The 21,553-nt window shown below is 39.7% G+C and overlaps 1 protein-coding gene across 5 annotated transcripts in view; it reads left to right on the top strand.

Moving 5' to 3' along the window:
* Nucleotides 1-10,822, top strand: part of LOC116331066 (membrane-associated guanylate kinase, WW and PDZ domain-containing protein 1-like) — a 93,425-nt gene extending 82,603 nt beyond the window's left edge. For 4 of the 5 annotated variants that reach the window (XM_039604452.1, XM_039604451.1, XM_039604450.1 and 1 more), the window contains 6 exons: nucleotides 2,246-2,449; nucleotides 3,644-3,728; nucleotides 4,894-4,954; nucleotides 5,767-5,910; nucleotides 6,045-6,183; nucleotides 7,675-10,822. In XM_039604452.1, coding sequence (XP_039460386.1) covers nucleotides 2,246-2,449; nucleotides 3,644-3,728; nucleotides 4,894-4,954; nucleotides 5,767-5,910; nucleotides 6,045-6,183; nucleotides 7,675-8,780 — 1,739 coding nt within the window. In that variant the 3' untranslated portion in view covers nucleotides 8,781-10,822. Of the gene's footprint in view, nucleotides 1-2,245; nucleotides 2,450-3,643; nucleotides 3,729-4,893; nucleotides 4,955-5,766; nucleotides 5,911-6,044; nucleotides 6,184-6,727; nucleotides 6,820-7,674 lie in introns of all 5 variants that reach the window. The other variant, XM_039604453.1, reaches the window with a different exon arrangement.
* The last annotated feature ends 10,731 nt before the right edge of the window (nucleotides 10,823-21,553 follow it).

The raw sequence follows: 21,553 nt of genomic DNA, 5'->3' as shown, positions 1-21,553 counted from the left end.
GATGTGCAAAAAATTCAAAAATAAGCAAAATTCTGGTCATGATCACATACAAACGCAAACACATGCGCATATGCCAGTGACTATTAAGAATTTACTGAAATGATTATAATGAGTCAATGATGGAATAAATGGAACTTCTTTAATAAAAAAAAGCATTGAACAGCATCTTTAGTTTATAGATTATCCCCCGATCACCAGCTTCAGAGACAAAAACAGTGTATACCTAGAATTACTGCATTTTGAGGGCAAGAAAAAAATACATCAACACTTTAAAAAACTTTAGTACATTCTAGAGTGTTTTTTTTCTTCATTACAAATAAACCCAAAACAGTTTGTCTCATCCCAAAGAAACTGACAGGTGGTACATGAAACTGCCTCCATCTCCATCCTCCAGCAAAACACATCCACACAAAGTATGAAAGCACTACAAAGTTAAATGATTGACGCTATCTCCTGGCAGAATTAACATTTTTTTTTTTTTATATATTTACCACTGAGTTTTCCCTGCTTATAAGCAGCAGGGGGGAGGTGTTTAACAGGAGGGTGCTTAATGCCACAGACTGAGGTCACAGACTATCATAAGCTTAAGGATAAAGAAACCCTTCGTGTGCGAGCGCACTCTGTCAGGATCGGACCGGCTGCAGCTTTATCACAAACGCCATCATCACACATTGATGCCTCGGAGGGGCCCTCACCAATTCATTCAGCATGTAATTGAAATATACTCTGCACAGTCCATAGCTGTCCGTACCATTTATGTATTGCAGCAAAAAAGCAGAAACGCATGTATTAACGTGAGGCAGGCACTGATGAGGAATTGTAGACGTCCTTGAACAAATTTGGTATTAACCTCTGAGTGATGAATTTCAAACATGAATGTCATAGCAAGGTCCCCTGTGTAGTAGCCATTATGATGATGTACTGTGGTCTGTCATAGGCATAACACAAGAATGGATGATGTGTTACCCATGCTGAGTGCCTGGGGAATATTTCATTGATCCCACGGGCTGAGGGCGTCGCTCTGCAAAATGCGATGCAAGAATTAATGAGTTATTTATAATGACACCTGTGACGGTGCTAGTCAACAACCACGTCTGGACTACTTCTACTTTTGAGGTGCCTGTTTTTGCTGCTTCCTCGCTGTGCTCCCCCCTTCTCTGCTCTGTCACTATTCCTCTCGGGAGAATGAGATGAATTGACTTTGTGCTTTCACTCACTGATCTAGGATCACACTGTAGCATCCTGCACTCACTGCTCTAATGGATTCTAACCATGTGGGACACGAGCTGAAATCTGAAAGAGGAATGTGTATTACTAAAAAAAAAAGCCCAAGCAAAAATAAAAACATGGCATGACATTGCTGCAAGGATTCTTCCAGGAGGCTAGATGTTTTTTTTAAGCCCTGGTGGAGAAAATAGAGCAATTTCAGCTGATTCTGTCTTCCATACATCAGTGATGCATAAATCACTTTGCACGAGTCCATTTCCTACCCCCATGACCTGGGGGTTAGTGTTGTGCTTAACAGATTGGGTATTAAATCCTTGCCACACCCTGTCCCATATTTCATTTTTTAGATAGACTGACAGAATACAACTGCATTTTTTTAAATCAAGACACAAGAAGGGTAAACTAAGGTGATGTAATAAATATGGATGCCGCAAAAAATACTGGAGGGAAAAGTGTCGTGAGCAGCGGAGATAAAGGGAAAAACATGGAGGGAGGGTGAGAAGAGCTGGAGATCCCCTGGGTCTGTTCAAAGCTTCTGTGTAAACGAGACGTGCAGTGTTGAAAACTGTCAATCTGCTGCTGCAAGTATTTCTTGCAGCATTTGCACTGACTAAACTCCAACTGCAGTATAGTCTGAACATCTACATATCCAAATTCATCTGATTTCGGAGCTGGTCAAGCTCACTTAGTTGAATATCTAACAGGAGTGGTGCTCCACCTGCTTCACTGCTCATTGATTACCACATCATCTGCATTGTCCCAAAGAACCTGTAAATTATATTGTTCTCATCGTCCTTTACAGTGCATATGTATTTTTCAACAGGTTCTCAGCCTTATTGTTTTTCTGTGGGTCAACTGGGATGCAATGATTTGCATAATTAACTTTTCTTTCCACTGTTTTCTTTCTCTCTTCTTTTTTTCCAAACTATATATCAATACAACCAATCAACACAATCAAACAAATCATCACGACATGCAAAATGTACACACAAAACAAACACGTATATTAACACAAAAGCTGGAAATGCTTGTGTGGCCATGCCCCACAAAATAGGACGCATCATTGAGGGCAGCCCGGCGGACCGCTGCGGGAAGCTGAAAGTCGGGGACCGAATACTGGCCGTTAACGGCTGCTCCATCACCAACAAGTCGCACTCTGACATCGTCAACCTGATCAAGGAAGCCGGGAACACAGTCTCGCTCAGGATCATCCCCGGTGATGGTAAGGCGTGCGATGGCTTCCAGCCTCACAATGGCTGTTTCATAATGCAGTGTGATGTGACTTATTCATGGTTGTGGTGGGAAGCAAAGGGCACTGACTCTGTTCACAGGCGAGAGCACTTTTCACGCGGGTGTGAACCCTTGTCTCCTGAAAGTGAGTCACTGAGTAGGAGTAAGGTGAAGTCGCCCCCAGAAACTGCCATAACACTTCCTGAGTTTCGTTCCACCCCCCGAATTTCTGGTTTATTTTATTTTCTGGATTTGTTGTCACTTTTAACGGATTAAAAACACTGCTCACATTTAATCAAGTGCTTCCTGATGGTGTTAATCTCTTCAGCTTAGCCTAGAAAAAGAAACGGAACTGCACAATATTGCAGCACAAGCAGTTTGTGACTCAAAGCTCCACATTTTGGCAAAAATATGTCAAGCGCTGACACAAAGTGCATGTTAAAGACTGAGCCATTGGTCAGCTCATGCAGACATCGCAAAGAGCCACGCAGCGACATACTCCGTAGAGACATAAAATGAAGCTTAATGAAGATGGGAGGTGACAGAGGTGGGAACAAACTCCCACGCGCACATGTTCAGCAACTCACAGGCTTGTGCATGAAGAATCACAACGCAAAGTTTGGTAGCAGAAAGTGTGGCTTTAGAAAGCCCTGTGCCTCAGAGAAAGTGAGAGGTGGCCGCAAGGAAGTCGTTTTTCTTTAAGTAATGAGGGAAGTAGGCATGAGTGAGTAAGGAGTCTAAGACAAATGAGTCAGGCTGATGTTCTTGCAGACAGCTGTACTCCTATCAGTGGCGCGGGTAACTTATACATGTGCTGCTTGTTTGTGATACAACAGAAAAGCAAGAAAAGACAGTCATTCTTGCTTTTATTAAATTTTTTTTTGCCCTCCTGGAACAACGGCTAAATCAAAATGATACATGTCTTTTTTTTTTTTTCCTTTAATGCTATTTTTCTTTTGTGCAGTGGGGCCAGTGTTGTACATGAGTAAATGGCAAATGACAGCATCACAGGCAGTTAGCATCAGGTTGAATAGAACTGCCTGTGGGTGGTTCAGGGGACTCTTGTAGACTAACATTTTGTTCTCCAGAGTATCTTTTTAAAACGCAGCTACAGGCAAATGCATTTAACAAAAGTAGTCACTTTGTTTTATATTGTTTATCTCTTTATTGTATTTTCTCTTTTCAGAATCTTCCAATGCTTCTCTGCTGACAAACGCTGAGAAGATCGCCACTATCACCACCACACACACACCTCAGTCTGCAGAGTCCCGGTAGGTGACGATATGTTTTTTTTAATATCCATGAATAAAAATCATCTTTAAAGAGTACACAGCAATCAGACTTTGTCTTATGTCACCAAAACAGCATTATAATGTTACTGTCCAACTAAAGAAAAGTGGATGGAGATTGTGGCATGTCCAAAATTTATGTAAACATGCGCAAAATGTGATCTTGCTTTGTTTGAAATGGTTGATTGAAAGACTGGGCCTGCAACTACTTGCTGTCTTCAGACTTAGGAGCATAAAGACGGCAATAATACGGCAATAAGACAAGTCAGTGTCTCACTCTGCTACTGGTTTGCAGTTAAAAGGAGTTAAGTTAGCAATTATAAGCAGTCCTTTTGTGATAATACAGCAGTTAGCTGTGATAAATCATTCACAGAAGATTTCAAATCTGTTGCCATCTGTTGCAGCTCTCTTGTGGCGTCTCTGATTTACAGAGAAATTCACATTAACTACTTACATTCACAGTCAAGCCAGAGCCTCGTAGATTTGGGGCTTAAAAAATAGAAGTTCTTCCACAAAGATTGACGTAGTTCCTGCACAATGGCAATTAAACTGCAAAAATGACATCGTCACTAAGCGGACTTTTGGAACCAACTCATTACTAATTCAATTTTAATTTATTTATATAGCACCAAATCACAACAACAGTCGCCTTACGGCAAAGACCCTAAAATATTAGAGAGAAACTCCAACAATCAAACACCAAGCACTTGGCGACAGTGGGAAGGAAAAAACAAAACAAGCTTTTAACAGGAAGAAACCTCTGACAGATTCAGACTCGGGCCCGGGTTGCCAGAGACACGGGACAAAAGGCAGACTGTGGATGAGAGCCAATCTCAGGACAAATAGTTGGTACAACTATTTGCACAGCCAAACAGCCAAATCACGAAATTCAAAACAAACAAAGAAAAAATTAGAAGCAAAAATTAGACTTAAGAGGGCCTAGATGCTGAGTAAAGAGAAAGTTATCTACTGGGTCATGCGTGCAGTAACAGTATGTAGGTGGCAGAATATTGCACTGTAATGAGATCATGTTTCACTTCACCTGACAGTGGTTTCATTGTTGTGGCAAATGATGTAGTCATAAATATTGCACAATATCTATGCATTACATCTATTAACAGGTTTTTGTTTTTTTTTATAACCCAAGGAATAACCCAAAGTCAAAAGGAGCTCCACCTCCTCCTCCCACACAATCTCTGACCACACAGGTAAGAATGGATTTTTCATCCATAGTTAACGGTCATCATTACTTCACTCTATCAGTAGCATGCAGTAAGATATGCTACAGTTATTATCAAAGGGAAATAAAAGGATCATTATGGGCGCAATAGAATCTTCCACTCCTCTGTGGAATGTCACCTTAATGTATTTCCACTACTTGTCAGCTGAAAAGTAGGTCATACTGTAAAATTAGTGGATAGTGGTTTTAAGGTTGCACAAGAAAGAAAATGAGAAGAGCCCCTACACATGTGTAATGCATTACAAAAACGCAGGCAGTGGTACCACGCTATTTTCTGATCAATAGATGGCAGTAACATGCCAGCATGTGCAGCAATATTCCATTTCAGGCCAGAAGAGGGAGGAAGAAAAGCGCAAGTAAACATGGGGGAAAAAATATGTACCACATGTGGATGGTATAAATATTCTTGTGTGGAATGAAACGTATATTGCAAATAATCCTTATTACATACAGATACCCCCCCAAATACACACACAACCATATTCTTCCATGTGCTGGAAGATTCCATAACTCTTAACTTTTTCATGAGTAAGGTAAGTTTTGGGTCCAGCCCTTGCGGTGCCCTTCCCTCAGTGATCTGTACCCAGCTCACAGGCTCATGCATCATTAATTATTCATGCATTTGAAGGTATTGCACTGCCATTGACACTTTGAGTTTTTTCTGGGACAGGGCTTGATTAGCCCTTAAGTTTGAAATCACCTTTCGACTCTTTGAACTATGGATTAGTCACTCTTGTGTCTCTGTGACTTTCTCTTTGTCTACCCTTTTCTATCTTTTAGGATGCAGAGTTCTACTCTGTGGACCTCGAGCGAGACAGTAAAGGTTTTGGCTTCAGCTTGAGAGGCGGCCGGGAGTACAACATGGACCTATATGTGTTAAGACTGGCAGAGGACGGGGCTGCTGTAAGAAATGGCAAGATGAGGGTAAGAATCTGGGTTCTTTTATTTTGATTCTCTGTCAAAATACATTTTCATGTACTAAAATTCTTTTTTGCACAGTGTCGACGAAGCCCTACCTTTAGCCAGTTGCCACAGTAACATGGCCTCTCTGTTTTCAGGTGGGAGATGAGATTTTGGAGATTAATGGTGAGAGCACAAAGAACATGAAGCACTCACGTGCCATCGAACTGATCAAGAATGGTGGTCGGAGGGCACGGCTCGTCCTCAAACGGGGAGATGGATCTGTACCTGAATATGGTAGGTAAATGCATTATGGTGTGGCGCTGAAACCTCATCACTGTCACTGCTGCACCGCAGGCTAAAGTTTCTTATTTTTGTAGTGCACCAGAAAAACTTTATATTCCTTAAAAATTATCTTCAGCTGCATTGCTACCCTAACTGATAAATGTTTAACAGGAAGACACGTTCAAAGTGTGATTAATATGTAACAACCTGTCATTCATTGTTTATGCACAAAACTGATCTTTCAAATATATATTTGATCTTAGAGATCTATTGCACAGATTTATTTTTCTCATTGTCAATCTACTGTTATTTGCTGGTTCAACTGGGATTTCAATTTTCTGACACTTTCTTTTACCCTCAGATTGTTTTCTTTTGATGCTTTATAAAGAGTTTGTGTCAATATTCTTTTGTCTTTGACAAAAAATAACTTCCTCTCTCTTATTAAGATGTACTGTAAAACAGCCTCTTGTCTGTTTTATTTGTTTTCTCCTCTCTACTCCTCCTCCTTTCTCTCTCTGATTGTCTCTCGTTGCTGGGCTCTTCCTCCTCTCTCCAGCGATGATGGCTCCTCATCTCGCTGTTGGTACAATGAGAAATGACAAGATGGGAGAGCCCTGTTTCTACCTAATGGGCCAAAATCAGACAACGGTTTGTAGCCAAAAGTCTGTCCCACTCCACTCTCCCTGTCACCGTTTTCCTTTCAGTTATATTCACCCCTTCTTTCAGCCCATACCACCCTGCATCCCAATGTGTGTGCGTGTTGGCGTGAAGACCTGTTGACATTATATACAAGCTTTGTCAGCCTCATTTAACCCATGTTATTTAACTTCTGTATGCATATGATATCCCTACCCATGAGCCAGCTTCAGACCAGACATTTATTAATGGGACTAATTTAATGCAACTCGTCATCACATACTGCTGCCACTGCAACCTGTCTGTTTTGGGGGGGTTGGCAGACTTTCAGCCAAACAGGGTTTTTTTTTTTGTTTCTTTTCTTTTTTTTTTGCTTTGTTCTTCCAATTAATGTACATTAAACTCATCATTTTATTTTGAATGATTTCCTAGGTGCCTGCTGTGTTATCGATAACCCCCTGCCCTACACTTGCTGATGTGTTGCACCTGCTGTTGTTGCTGAAGTCACCTTGTGTTTTAACCTGCAGCCCTTATAGCGAAACCATATTGAAATCATGTATAACTTCAATGCATTTTATGTGTGCAGATGTGTTAAAAAAAGTGTTACACATCAGCTTACATTAGCCGGATTTATTCTTAGAATAAATACAGCAAATGGAAGTATACCAGTATGCATGATTTCCATCAGTATGTGCATTGATTTTTTTTGTTTGTTTGTTTCATGTCAATGCAAGAGCTCAAATCAGCCAACAAGGAAAGTCATGTCTGCTGATCACAATTAAGTTCATGTTTTTGAAGTTTGTTTTTTAAAGTTTCTTTTGGGTACTTATTGACAACAAATTTCCCGTTCTTTCTCCCCTCCTGCAGACGGCAGCAATGACGGGCACCCTTCCGCACCCGGGGCACAAAACACTCCGGAAGTGAGAACGCTGCCACCCAAAAGCCGATATCACACCTCATTGGAGTCCAGTTATCCACCAGAACTTCACAAACCATCACGCCAGGAGGAGGCTGTGCGTGGCCGAGACATGGACAGGAACAGGGACAGGGCTGGGTCAAATCAGATGGACTACCAAGGCTGGCAATTTAAACCCCATCATCATCACACCTGGAATAACAATCACAGTCAAAGTTCCCCCAGACAGCAGTCTCCTGACAACAGCAACAGCAGTAGCAATGGCAACAAGAAGAGCCGGGGCCGCAAAGTCAAGAAGTCTGAGTCGGAGAGCGGCATCTCTAAACTCCTAAAGACTCTGAGGAAGGACAACTCGGGGAAAAAAGCTGCAGCTGCCGAGAAACTGAGGGAGCGAGAGCTCTCAAATAGCAGTTCTACTCTGGACGGGAGATTTCGTCCGCAGCGCCGCGGCTCCCTCGACCGCTCACCGACCCGAAAGCGTGCCTCGTCCCCTGATCACCGGCGGGCCAAATCGATGGACCGCAGGGCAGAGCGAGCACATCGAGACCGTACACCTGAGAGGGATTACGATGATGGAGGGTTCCTCGCAGTCACCCCCGATCGGAAGTACAATGAGCGGAGGCTTCTCAAGGACTCACAGATGACTGGGCAAGTCAGGGAGTTTACCACCCCCGAGCGCACCAACAACAAAGGGGATTCCTTTTCTCAAGCCAGGGGCCGCACATACGACAGAGCCACAAAGAACGGCAACCTTCTGCGAGACTCTTCCTCGGAGAGGAGAGAGGAGAGACATCGGACAAACGGGAAAATGGAGAGACTATACAGAGTTGAGCGAGACTCTTCCCCTGACAGCACCTACAGCCGGGATGAGCTGAACTATGCAGCCGCACCAAGACTAAAAGACTACTACAGCATGATGAAGAACAACGCTGCACACAATAACGCTGCCTTCAACAACACCGGCCACAACAATAACGCAGTAGGCCGCAGCCCGAACCAGCTCCCTGAGCCCAAAAGAAGGCTGTACAAAGAAAGCCCGAAAGACCTCAGCATCTAGAGCAGAGCAGAGATCCCCCTCACCACTCTCTCTATCTGTGCAAACTATGTACCATACACTGGAATTGGACTTCTAAGGATACTAACTCTCGTGCTTTATTTGGTCGAATGGTTTGATTTGATTGACTTTACTACTTGTGATCCCATCCAGAGATTCATAAAACAGCAGGAGTACAATCCTATCAGTTCACACTGTTTTTGTCATTGTTTTGGTTATTTTGAGCATAACAAAGGTTGTTGTACTATAGTAAAGGTATTGTATGTGCCTGCATATGAAATCAGTGATATTGCTTTTTTGTAGGCATTGCTGACTCTAAATATTTGTTCCCTCAGAGGTATGAAACATGCTTCCAATTGTGGTAACTACTAAGCTTGTTTTCAACTTGTTTTTAGATGTCTTTATCCATTCCTGAATTGCTTAAAAAAAAAAAAAAACTATAGCACAAGACACTGATGGTTCACGAGAACTGTGAAAATGGACTTTGCAAAAATCTAAATGTTAAGATTTGATGGTGAAACTAGAATGATAATTAGATAATTAATATATGACATTTTTGCATTTGCTCACTATTTATTTTTGATTCGGCACATATCTCCAGTAAGAGTCATTCGGTCTTTTATTAAGGACCAAGGTAAAAGTATACAATGTACTTGGAAATGCATGCAGAGGCAGCGTAACCTCTTTTGCCTAAATACACGCTTCCAAAACTAACGAATTATGTGAAAATTGGCAATGCTATTATTAGATTCCCCCTGGAGAAGGATTAAGGAGGAAAAAAACTGTGTGTACTGATGCGATGGGAAGGAGCTCGACTCGCTTTCAGCTACAGGCAACAATGTTCTCTGTTGTGGAAAAATGTAATTTCACCTTACACGAGTCTGCATTATGCCATAATACCAGCCGAAGCTGCCATGAAATATGATTTTTGAGATATGCCAAAAAAAAGTAAATAAATATGTAAATTATCCCTGTGCAAGATGCATGTGTAAATTAAAATGTAGTGTGATCACTTTATTTGATGGGTCTGAGTGAGAATAATTGATAAAGGAACATGCACTGTAATCCCACAGTAACTTTAAGCCCTGTCCTCATGTTTATTACAAGCACGTTTGTGCACCGACCACCTCCTGGGTACAGAGGCACAGAGCCGATGTGGTTACGTGTGTCGGTAACATGGAGATTCCCGGTACAGGGGACAACTGATCTGCCATGCTGAGCCATGCTGTCATGCCACTGGAATCTGACTGCTGCTTTTTACTGTTGTTTTGTGTGTATTCTCTGTTTTATGTTTCAATTACAAACTAAAACTATATTGGGAGGAGGGGGGAGAACCACAACAAATGCATTGTTTAATCACCATTGTCACCATGGTACTGTATTTAACAAAAAAGGAGAAAAAAAAGAAGCGCATCTGAGAAGTTAACCTGTTGGCCATCACCTGTAAAGATTTTTTTTCTCCAGTGTAACTACAAGGAACCTGTGGAGGAATAAAATGTTGCCTTTTTCTTGTACAAAAGAGAAATTTATGAAAACCCTCAGCAGTGAGGAATGTGACATTGTGTTTATATCTCTTAAGTGGACCTGATGATTTGTGGGGAAATATGTTGATTTACTCTGGATCAGGTATGTAAAGACATTTTAAAATGAAAGACTGTATGTGGTCAATCAGAAACTGTTTAATGGTTTGAATCTCTCTCAATGGTTAGCCTGCCTTTGTATTATAAAGCACTTGTATGCAGTCTGTGTTCTTCAAGCATTATTTCTTGCAACGTGCTCCAGACATAATGCTGTCTCTGTGTTGATAAAAGCAGTACATGTATATGGGCCAATCTTTTTTATATAACTATGCATATATAAATACTACATTGTTCATAGCTTTATTTGACCCATGAAGCTATACATAACATTAGTCAAAGTACAAGTAGATGTGGACTTATCCAGCTTCTTTCCTTGAGATGGATTACAATGTATATGTAGCTATCAAAAGAAGTCTGTGAATGCTATTTTTATTATCAAATAAAGTTTTCCATACAAATTCAAAAGGATTTCTTTTTTATGCCTGACTGCACATCCCAGGATAAGCTTTTGCGTTTGTTCAGGTTTTTTGATCACGTCGCTGGTGAGCTGGTTGTGGTTTTGATGTGCAAGTTTAGAGACTGGCAACTGGAAGAAAGAACAATGGTGATTGTACAGTCACTGGCCACTTCTTTAGGTGCAGCTGTACAACTGCACGCTTATGCAAACACATGAGAGCAACTCAATGGGTTTAGGAATGTATACATGGTCAAAACAACCTGCTGAAGCTCAAACTACACATCAGAATGGTTGTCTACTTATGTAAATGCTGAACACTGCAGAAAAGCAGGAAAAAGGCAAGTAATTGTCCAACAGATCCACAGTCATAGGTTTCATGTCTTAGTTTTTAATTTGTAACTCAAATGGGTAACTTGGAAAAAACAGAACAACATGACAGCATGGATACAAGGAGCTAACATGCTGTTATGGATGCTGTTTTGATACTTACTCATTGCCATATACACTCAAAAAAATAAAACATTAGATTTACTTAAAAAAGTTATGTCAAGTGGTTCCACACAACTGCTTTAAGTAACTTTTAAGAAATGTTGTTACTTAGTTTGAACTCAATACTGTTAAGTTAGATTTACGTAAGTGTATTGGCTAAATGTAACTTAATTGCAATGCTTAGCTGATACTTATCTTTGTTGCTTTAAGCCTACATAACTTGTTTAGGCAATATCTTTGTAATACTGTTACTTAGCTGGTACATAACTTTTCTGCTTTAGAAGGACATAACCTGGTTAGGTAGTATCTTTGTAAAACTGTTATGTAGCTGCTACATAACTTTGCTGCTTTTGAATTACATAAAAATGTTAAGTAATTTCTATTCAATACAATTACATATAAATCATTTACACTGGTTACTTCCATACAAAATAGCAAAGTTTTAAAAGTTACTTAAAGTTATGTGGAACCACTTGACATAACATTTTTAAGTATATCTTAGGGAGATCTTTTAGGAAGAAATGAAGACAGCACAAAATTATCAAACACAATCCTGCCTTTAATAAGCATTTCAGTGCATATAAAATACTTTTTCCAAGCACAACAGCTTAACACAAAGTGCAATCAATGCAACTTGTTACAACTTCCAAGTGAATATTTTGTGCAGAAAATGTAGATCAGTATAAAGTGCTAACCAACTTGTCGTCAAACTAAAATGATTAAAAAAATGATCCAACAAAGTCCTGTCTTTACTAAAAGCACATTCAGTGCATATTAAATACTTGTTGACAGACCGAAAAGACTGTAGAGCCGTAGCTTAACACAAAGTGCAATCAATGCAGACAACTTGTTTACAACTTTAACTAAATACTTTGTACATAAAACAATATTTTACTTCAAAGATCAGTGAAGTGCTAACCAACTTGTCTTTCAACTGGTCCAGAAAGCATCCAAATTATCAAAAAAAATCCTACATTTTACAAGACGTTTCAGGAATTATTTTCAAACACTGATAAGCATGAAAGAGCAAACTAAACTCATTTAAAACAGTGAAAATTGGCTGTTTTGTTCAAAAACTGTACTGTAAAACAGTGCTACTCAGTTTTTCAAGTTATGGTTACATCCCAAGTTGCAGACAGCTGCCAAATGTCACATTCTTTGAAATATCAAATCACAGCGCCCAACCGCTAAAACTTTTAAAATGTCTGTCATTTTCTGTATGTTGTCAAGTAGCAGTAGAAGAAGTGCAACACCAATTTTTTAAGTAACAGTATTTTGCTAAAATGCAAATGAACATTATTGTTCTCTAAAACTGGTGAATGTTCCCAAGAAACAGTACTGACAATGAAAAAAGTGTTTATGAACAACTTAACTATACCTGAACGTAAAGCATTCAAACTAAGTTAAGCAATAAGGGCTTCCGCTTCCTCCTCTTTATTCAAGGAGTTTGTTTCTGAGCACTTGAACTTTGTTTGATAGCTTCTTAGCATCAAGTCCCATCAGTACTTTCTGAAAAAACTCAAAAGTGTACCTGAGGTTGGATGGGTAGCTCATGTTTAAAGTGTAGATCAGGCCGAACAACAACACAACAGCAGTGGCAACATCAGGAAGATCTCTGAGCACAGCGACACCCTCAATTATGATACCAATGTCTTCTGCGGGTCAAGGTCATGCTCTCCTTCTGGTTTGATGACGTAGATGCCAATGAGCGTCTTCTCCATTTCACTTTCGGCCTCATGGAAGTCCACATCCTAAAAAAATAAATAAATAAATAAACATAATAATACAAGTTGCAGGGTTTCTTATCAATTAAAGGGATATTCCACCCAAAGTGGAAATTTGTCTATTACCATATTGCCAAGAGTTAGATAAGTGAGAAAAAGCATTTTGTAACCAGCACAGTACATTTCTGATCTTATACCCATTGTTCCTGGTGAGCTCAATAATCATGTCGACTGCAAATGAAAAGTAAAAAGTAACACGACGGATTTGCAGGAGGAGGCGATTTAGACTTGGGCCTACATTACGGTTACGCCAAAGCACCCTGTAACCTATGGGCAGAAATCTGTGCCATCAGAAACTGAATTTGAATAAGTTAAATTTGAATTTGAATTACTCGGATTGAATCTGAATTGTAACTTGAATGAAAGCTTTTGAAAACTGAATTTGAATTAGTCTAATTTGAAATTGAATTTATGGTTTGAAAATGAATTGATTTGCTTTGAAACTGCATTTTATCCTTTAAAAATTCAGCTCTCGAATAATTTCAGATTCACTTCTCACCATTCAGTTTCAGTTCTACAATTCAATTTCAGTTCCAAAATTCAGTTTTTTGGGACTTACATCCGGTTCCGGTTCAAGCGCAGATTAATAGAACTACAGACTGATAGCGTTACTGACGGGAATCTATAGCGTCTTGAGCTGAATTAAGACTTCAGAAGTCATTCGTCATGTCGAATGACCAGCGGATAAACTCTCAGGTTGGTAATAAATGTATTACATGTATAAGAACAAGCGTCATGTTAACAAATGATAGCCGTACAGTAACCTTTATGCTTATTGTAGCTGCTAGCTAAAAACGCTAATTTAGCGTAGTTTGCCCTGGATTCAGCTTTGACAAACAAATATGATCGACTGTTTCTAGTAGAATTCCAAAGTTGTCATCTTGTACCCTCTCAGAGCCCTGTATGCTTGCAGAGACCCCTACAGTAAGGAAACATGCAAAACGCTGTCCAAACCTTTGTATTTGAGCTTTATTTATGTCTTACACAGCATCCCTCTTTAGCTAACTTAATAACTTTAGCTAAAGTGAATAGTTAGTCTAATTCATTAGTGCAGCATTACTGGATCACCTCTGTTTGAAGTGATATAATATGATATACAACTATCACTGTGTTTAACTACCATAATAATTCTTAGGGTACTGAGGGCATGCTTATTAGTTGTTTTTTTTTAAAAACATACTGCTCCATTGCTATGTTTGACAGGCTGAAGTTGTCGGGTCACCTCCAGAAATCGACCATCTTTTACAGGTGTTTTGTGCCAGAAATGGAGTGTCCACTGAAGACTGAAGATACTGAATCTCTACGCCGTGCCATTGATCCCTCCTGTGCCTTCATCTAGACAAGAGACATTAACTTAACCACTCTCACGTGCTCTGTACCTACATCACCTTCCCACAGTCGTAGCTTGGCTCATCTGAGGGTGAAATTATAAGAATGTGTTATTTTGCAAAGTGCTCTCTAGGGTTCCTAAATAAAATATGGCATTGAGGTCATTTCTTTTGAATTAATCCTCTTCTGAAATATAAGAACCTCTCCTGGTTTAAATGGCACTTTCTGTTCCTTACTTCCTGTTCCACTCCCAACCCCAAATAGATGCTGACAAGCTGACACAGTAACATGGAAGAGGGAAAGAAGTTGGAAAGGACTACTACAAATAAACCCAATGCCTAACAATGAAAATGTAAAATAAGAACAATAATAATAATAAAGATAAAAGATGAAGTAACAAGTTTTTTGTTTTTTGTTTATTCCAAATGATCATCCAGATGTCTGTGACATGTGATGACAAACACCATAATGGAAGGCCTTTTTATCACATGCTTAAACTCATCATATATTTTTGCATATGCTGAACAGGCAGTCAGACATGCTGTAACTGTGGGGTAGAAAACTGCATGAACACCATACAGCAGGGGTCTCAAACTCCAGTCCTCGAGGGCATGGAAAAGTTGCATGACACCGGCCCTCGAGGACTGGAGTTTGAGTGGTTGAACTTCATGAAGACTGAAGTTTCTCTTCTCTTCTGGCAGGACAGGAATGTCGCCTTGTCCTGTGAGCCACCGTAAGGATGTACTTAGAGTAGAACTGGACTGTCACCGGCCTCAGGCTCTTCACCTTTTCAAAGACAAAGCAGTCATTTAGATAAAATATTAGATATTGTTTACCTGTAAATGCACAAAGAATTTAGAAATGTAATTATTGTCAAGAGTGAACAAGCACTGATAGTGTAATTTACAGCTGTGGCCAAACGTTTAGAGAATGAGAAGTGTTGTTTGTTTATTTACAAAGTTTGCTGTTTCAGTGATAGTTGTAAATCATTTTATATCACTTCAAACATAGGTGATCCAGTAACGCTGCACTAATGAATTAGACTAACTATTCACTTTAGCTAAAGTTATTAAGTTAGCTAAAGAGTTGGGATGCTGTGTAAGACATAAATAAAGCTCAAATACAAAGGTTTGGACAGCGTTTTGCATGTTTCATTACTGTAGGGGTCTCTGCAAGCATACAGGGCTCTGACAGGGTACAAGATGACAACTTTGGAATTCTACTAGAAACAGTCGATCATATTTGTTTGTCAAAGCTGAATCCAGGGCAAACTACGCTAAATTAGCGTTTTAGCTAGCAGCACAATAAGCATAAAGGTTACTGTACGGCTATCATTTGTTAACATGTTGTTCTTATACATGTAATACATTTATTACCAACCTGAGAGTTTATCCGCTGGTCATTCGACATGACGAATGACTTCTGAAGTCTTAATTCAGCTCAAGACGCTGTAGATTCCGTCCAGTAACACTATCAGTCTGTAGTTCTATTAATCTGCGCTTGAACCGGAACCGGATGTAAGTCCCAAAAAACTGAATTTTGGAACTGAAATTGAATTGTAGAACTGAAACTGAATGGTGAGAAGTGAATCTGAAATTATTCGAGAGCTGAATTTTTAAAGGATATAATGCAGTTTCAAAGCAAATCAATTCATTTTCAAACCATAAATTCAATTTCAAATTAGACTAATTCAAATTCAGTTTTCAAAAGCTTTCATTCAAGTTACAATTCAGATTCAATCCGAGTAATTCAAATTCAAATTTAACTTATTCAAATTCAGTTTCTGATGGCACAGATTTCTGCCCATAGTAACCCGCCATGGCATAGCACTTGGATACAACAACAGTGGTTGAAAAAGCCTCTGGTTTCCATAAATAAACACATATTCGAATATCCATGCACCATGCAGCGGCGGCTTACAGTGTTGTATGTGGTAACCATAATGTATTCCCAAGTCTAAATCTACTCCTCCAAATCCTTCAAGTTACTTATTACTTTTCATTTAAAGTCGACATGATTATTGAGCTCACCAGGAATAATTGCACCATTAAAGAGTCATTTGCAACCAAAATGCTTATAGTTCCCATTCACTCCATTTTTTAAATGCTAGGCAAAAGCAAATAGACTGCTGCCGGATCAGGAGAATTATTGCACTGGTTACAAAATTATTTTTTTCTCACTTATCTTACTCTGGGTAATATGGTAATAGACCAATTTTCACTTTGGGGTGGAATATCCCTTTAAGCTGCAAAACAGTAGACAGCTCAGAGCGAGATGAGAGGTGTTGGTCCATCATCTAGATTACACGGCAGAACAACAAAGCAGAAAGACAGTACACTCAGCCCACATTACACCCCAACTGTAATGGCAAGGGTCACTCCGCATAAGCTTGTGCTTTTATATCTCCAATAATGTTCTAATTTTAACTTTTTGTTATAATCTAGTGAATGTGTGTGAGGAAAAATTACCATCAGTTAAATTTTTATTACTGGAAATTGTTTCTATTTGATTACTTGCCTGATATTCTTTGATCAAGCTGTTCGGATCTTCATTGAGGTAGACTGCAAGTCCTTTCAGCGTACACACTCTTCTCATTGCAACTGTGTCGTTCTGTAAAACATAAAAGCAAATTTGACTTAGCTAAACTTTAAAGACATTTTCAGTTAACTTCAGCAAAATAAATGTATATAATGCTTTGAGAAAAAAAAGTCCATGACACACTACAGAAGAACAACAAAATTTAAAATAAAAAAATTAAGGAAAGAAGGAACATTATCATTTGAAAAAATGTGACGAGCAAAAAAAGGTAACCACAGGATCCCAAAAAAACAGAAACCCGACCAAAAACAGCAGCATGAAGAATCCAGTGAGGAAGAGGATGAACAAGAGGTCACACCAAAGCCAGCCTGAACAGAGGATTTTTTTTTTTTAAAAGTAAACCACTGAGTCCACTGATCTAAGGCTTAGGAGGAGAGTTCCAGAGTTTGGGGCCACAGCAGCAATGATCTGTCACTTTTGGTCTTTAGACTGTTGTGCACTACCAGGCTTTGATCACTGGACCTCAGGGACCTGCTGGGGTGTTGGGACTGAGAAGATCTCCATTGTATGATGGTGCTTGTCCATGTAAGGCCCTAAGGACCAGAACCAGGATCTTGAAATGAACCTTGAAGTTAACCAGCAGCCAGTGACGCTGGAAGAGAAGCGGGTGACGTGGGTGTGTTTGGAGGACTTGAACAGGAGGTTTTGCAAGGACAAATGAAAAACAGTTGTAGTACTAAGCCAGGGTTTCCCAAACCCTGGTCCTCAGGGCCCACTGTTCTGCATGTTTTCCATGTCTCTGCTTGAGTTTGGGTCACTGAACTCGTGTGTTGCACAGTCCACGTAGAGTCCTAAGAGTGTGGCATGGGCAGCCGTGTGCGGCAAAAACGCAAGGTGTGATCCCGCACAAAACAACCAACAGCAGAGGACATCCAGGACCACAATCTGAATATTACAGACAACACCAACAAGTACCAGATTCAAAACTGTTTGTAAGGTAAAGCATGTTGGTGCAATAGCTTTACTTTTGAGCTGATTTTAGAAGACAGACCATCGCATCATTACAGAGTGATAAATCCGAATCTGTGAGCCGCGTAATGCGGCAAGGCGCAAAGGTGAAAAGTGATAAAACTCGATTCTGATACGCTTTGCCTCGTAGTAATATTGCCGCTTGAGTCCCTCACCTTTGTTCGCTGAACGCACATCAAGCGTTAATGCACACAGAGGAAGTCCCCGTAGTGGAGCCAGAGCAGCGCACTGCCTCGCTGACAGCAGAAGTAAATAACACAGGCAGACCATGGGCTGCTCAGCTTGTTTATGATCAACTGGACGGACGCAGTGATACTACGTTCTTTTGGCCGTTAAGAAGACAGATCGCCGTCTGTTTAGGGACAGTGAGAGACAGCCAGCGGTTCAATTGAGTGGTAAAAACACTTGAGAGACAACAGGTGAGCTCCAAGCTAAAACTACTGTCTGTTTACCATGGTCGCTGCAATTGACGCTGAATGCGTGACCCTGTACGTCACATGCGGGGGGCGCTCAGAGACCTCCCTTTATCCCGTCTTGGTTTGAAAGGTGCCTGATGGCAGTTTATTCTAGCTTCAGCTTCAGCTTTTCTACTGTAAATGCCAAAATTCTCCCCAGGAGCCGCGGCAAATCCCGTTTTGGAAACGCTACGGTCCTGTAAAACAGCTTTTAATTCTGGCAATTTTTTTTTATGAAGTATCCAAATCAACTTAAAACTTTATTACTGTGACAACACTATCATGAAAAGGACAAAGAATAAACAATCCCATAATACCAACATTAAACTTTACCTTACAATGAAGGAGACAACAAAATCATATGTATTAAAAGAGGAATGAAGCATAAAAAATTAATTCCAAACCTCATCAATTGCAGCCATGATTTCTGTGATCTTGCGTCCAGATGTTCCTCCCTTGTTTCTGAAGACTTTGGTCAGTTTGGTTGTGTTGTTGTCCAGCTGTGCCATAAATGTGGATGTTACACCGTGGTGATGCGCTGGAATTCAGCATTTATCTGTAAAATAAACAAATGTTTAGCATGATGGGTTTAAAATATTGCATGTGGAGTGCATTTGCAGATCAACTGATTCAGTTACCTCACGTGGAGAAAAAGAGAGCTGGCCATCGGCTTTTAAAGTCAGCTACGAAGGGCATGTCCTGAAGAATTTCTTGCCTCCGGTGAGGAAAGGTTTGGGCCATTTTTGAAGATGGTTTCATCGTTGTTCTTCTTCTTGAACTCTGAAAGCAGCACCAACCTTTCTTCTTCCTGACTCTCTCGGGTTTCTCCAGCTGGAGATATTTGCACTTTGCACTTATATTTGCATATTTGCACTTATGTCCTCTTCTACAATAGTGTCTGTACTGTCATCAGCTGATGTTTGGCCTACAATAGTGTTAGCAATACCGATTTTAAAGTCTTTTAAGGTATAAGGATTGTGTTTCCTATTTCATGAGACTTGAATGTACCATAGATATTTGTTTTGAAAGAACAACCCTCAAACATGCAATGCACAGTCTCGTTACATTTTAGATGGTTGTTAATGTGAGAAAATACTCCTGCTCTGAAGCTATGTTGCAGCAGGAACACAAAGGCAGTTAAATGTTGCCAAACTCACAGACTTGTCTAGAGTTCTTTGGGTATGTGATCTGCTTAAGTGGCTATGTAGAGCATTCCATGTTTTGAAAACACAGACACAATCAGAATAGGCACATGGATACTGCTGTCTACTATGAACTAACCTGTAGTGTTTTAATAACAGAGCTCGTGATGACACCACTTTTTGCACAATTTGCACTGCCACATCAACGTATCTGGGGAGAAGCACAAAAGACATTTTCATTACACTGTCCCTGAAAAACTAAATAATTTGCACATTGTTAATGTTTCATATTAATCAGTTTTATTTTTAATATTGTATGCTACAACAATGAATTTATTGATCTACATCATCACCACTGCATATTGTGTCAATGTGTGTGTAATCTGACATTAAAAGTCGAGTGAGAAATCCCATGGACATTGTACAACATTAATAAGTTCATCTTACACCAGCTTACTAAATGCTTTCTGCAAGCTACATCAAAACGTAAGCTGAAATATTAGACAGAAAATACACCCTAACCTGTCTGCTAGCGAGGAGCGCTTCTCCACTGTTGTTGGCTAAAGTGCACGCAGTCAGGCGTCCGAGTATAAACTCGGCGCGAAAGTGCGTGCCGGACCGAATGCGCTGCCTGTACCGACGCGTACCGACGCATACCGACGCTAGCGCTACACTACATTTGGGCTGAAAACAGAGCTTTGCTATTGCAATGGAGTCCCCTCCAAAATCATTTGGAAACTCACGTGCAGCAAGTCCACGTTAGCAAACCTTTACCGGGCAAAACCCTGCCTGTACTTTTTCTGTCGCACTGCGACATTAACTGACGTGTGAAATATATATGTAACGGGCTTTACAAGAAAAATGACTTCTTACCTGATTTTTGGACAAAAATGCGGCTGAACCAGTCCACATGGCGAAGAAAAAGCAAGCTTGAGAAAGAGGGTGGTGCGCATGCGCATTGGCCCTTACTTAGGCGGGCTCTGCACGCAGCAGTATGCATTGGGACAAACCTGTGAATTTACTCAACAATGTTACGTTGACACAGTTCAATGACTTTGTGTAACAACAAAAAGTAACAACATTTCATTAAATTTGCACAAACACTTTAAGAATTTTTGCAAAATCGAGTTTATTAAGAACAAACAACAAAATCTACTTTAGTAAAAGCAGAGATAGGCTGAGTTCATTTTTTTGAGTGTAGGAATGAGTGTACCCTTATTCCGCAATACATCCACTAGTTTTACAGTTGCAATTTCTAAAAATAAAGGCCAGTATGTGTGTGTGTGTGTGTGTGTATACAGTTTAACAAATGTATTACACCACAAGGTAGTGTACAGTTTAGTTACCCTAAATTAACAGTACCAGTAAATAACCAAAATAATATTTTAAGTGTTTCTGTAAAAAAACGAAACTTTATTTTTAATACTAAAATATCATTATTGCTGTTATCAATGAATTTACAATGTTAAAAAAAAAGTTATTTACTTGCAGTCCTGAACAGAAAAATTAGTTTTAGTGATTGAATGTTGGTAATTGAATGCCTGAGTAATTTCTGATTTCTTAGAGAAGTCCAGTGTACCAGCTCAAACTGGGCTTTAAAAATGTAAATTCAGTTTTATTAATAATAATGATAATAACAATAATGACTAATATTACTTTATGTTTCATTCTCCCCAAAGAGGAAGGAAATTTGCTCTGGACTCCAACTACAAGTTACCAAGAGTACAACCATCACAATTCATTTTGTTCAGTAACGTGTCTGTGATGCAAAAAGACCTGTGCTCATATTGTGCTCATGCAGTTCCACTGCACAAGCACCACGCTGTGTGTGTGCGTGTATATAATACTATTGTTTATGTAATATACTATTATGCTATTAAAACATTCGAGAGTTTTATAAACCATTAAATATCAATACTCCTTATTAATACTAATTAGGTTTACGTGTAATAGAGTCTTGATTGATTCTTCTT

This window comes from Oreochromis aureus, linkage group 20 (assembly GCF_013358895.1).
Source record: "Oreochromis aureus strain Israel breed Guangdong linkage group 20, ZZ_aureus, whole genome shotgun sequence".
Taxonomy (NCBI): Eukaryota; Metazoa; Chordata; class Actinopteri; order Cichliformes; family Cichlidae; genus Oreochromis; species Oreochromis aureus.
Note: the sequence above shows the minus strand (reverse complement) of the source record. Positions and strands in the feature narration are given on the sequence as shown.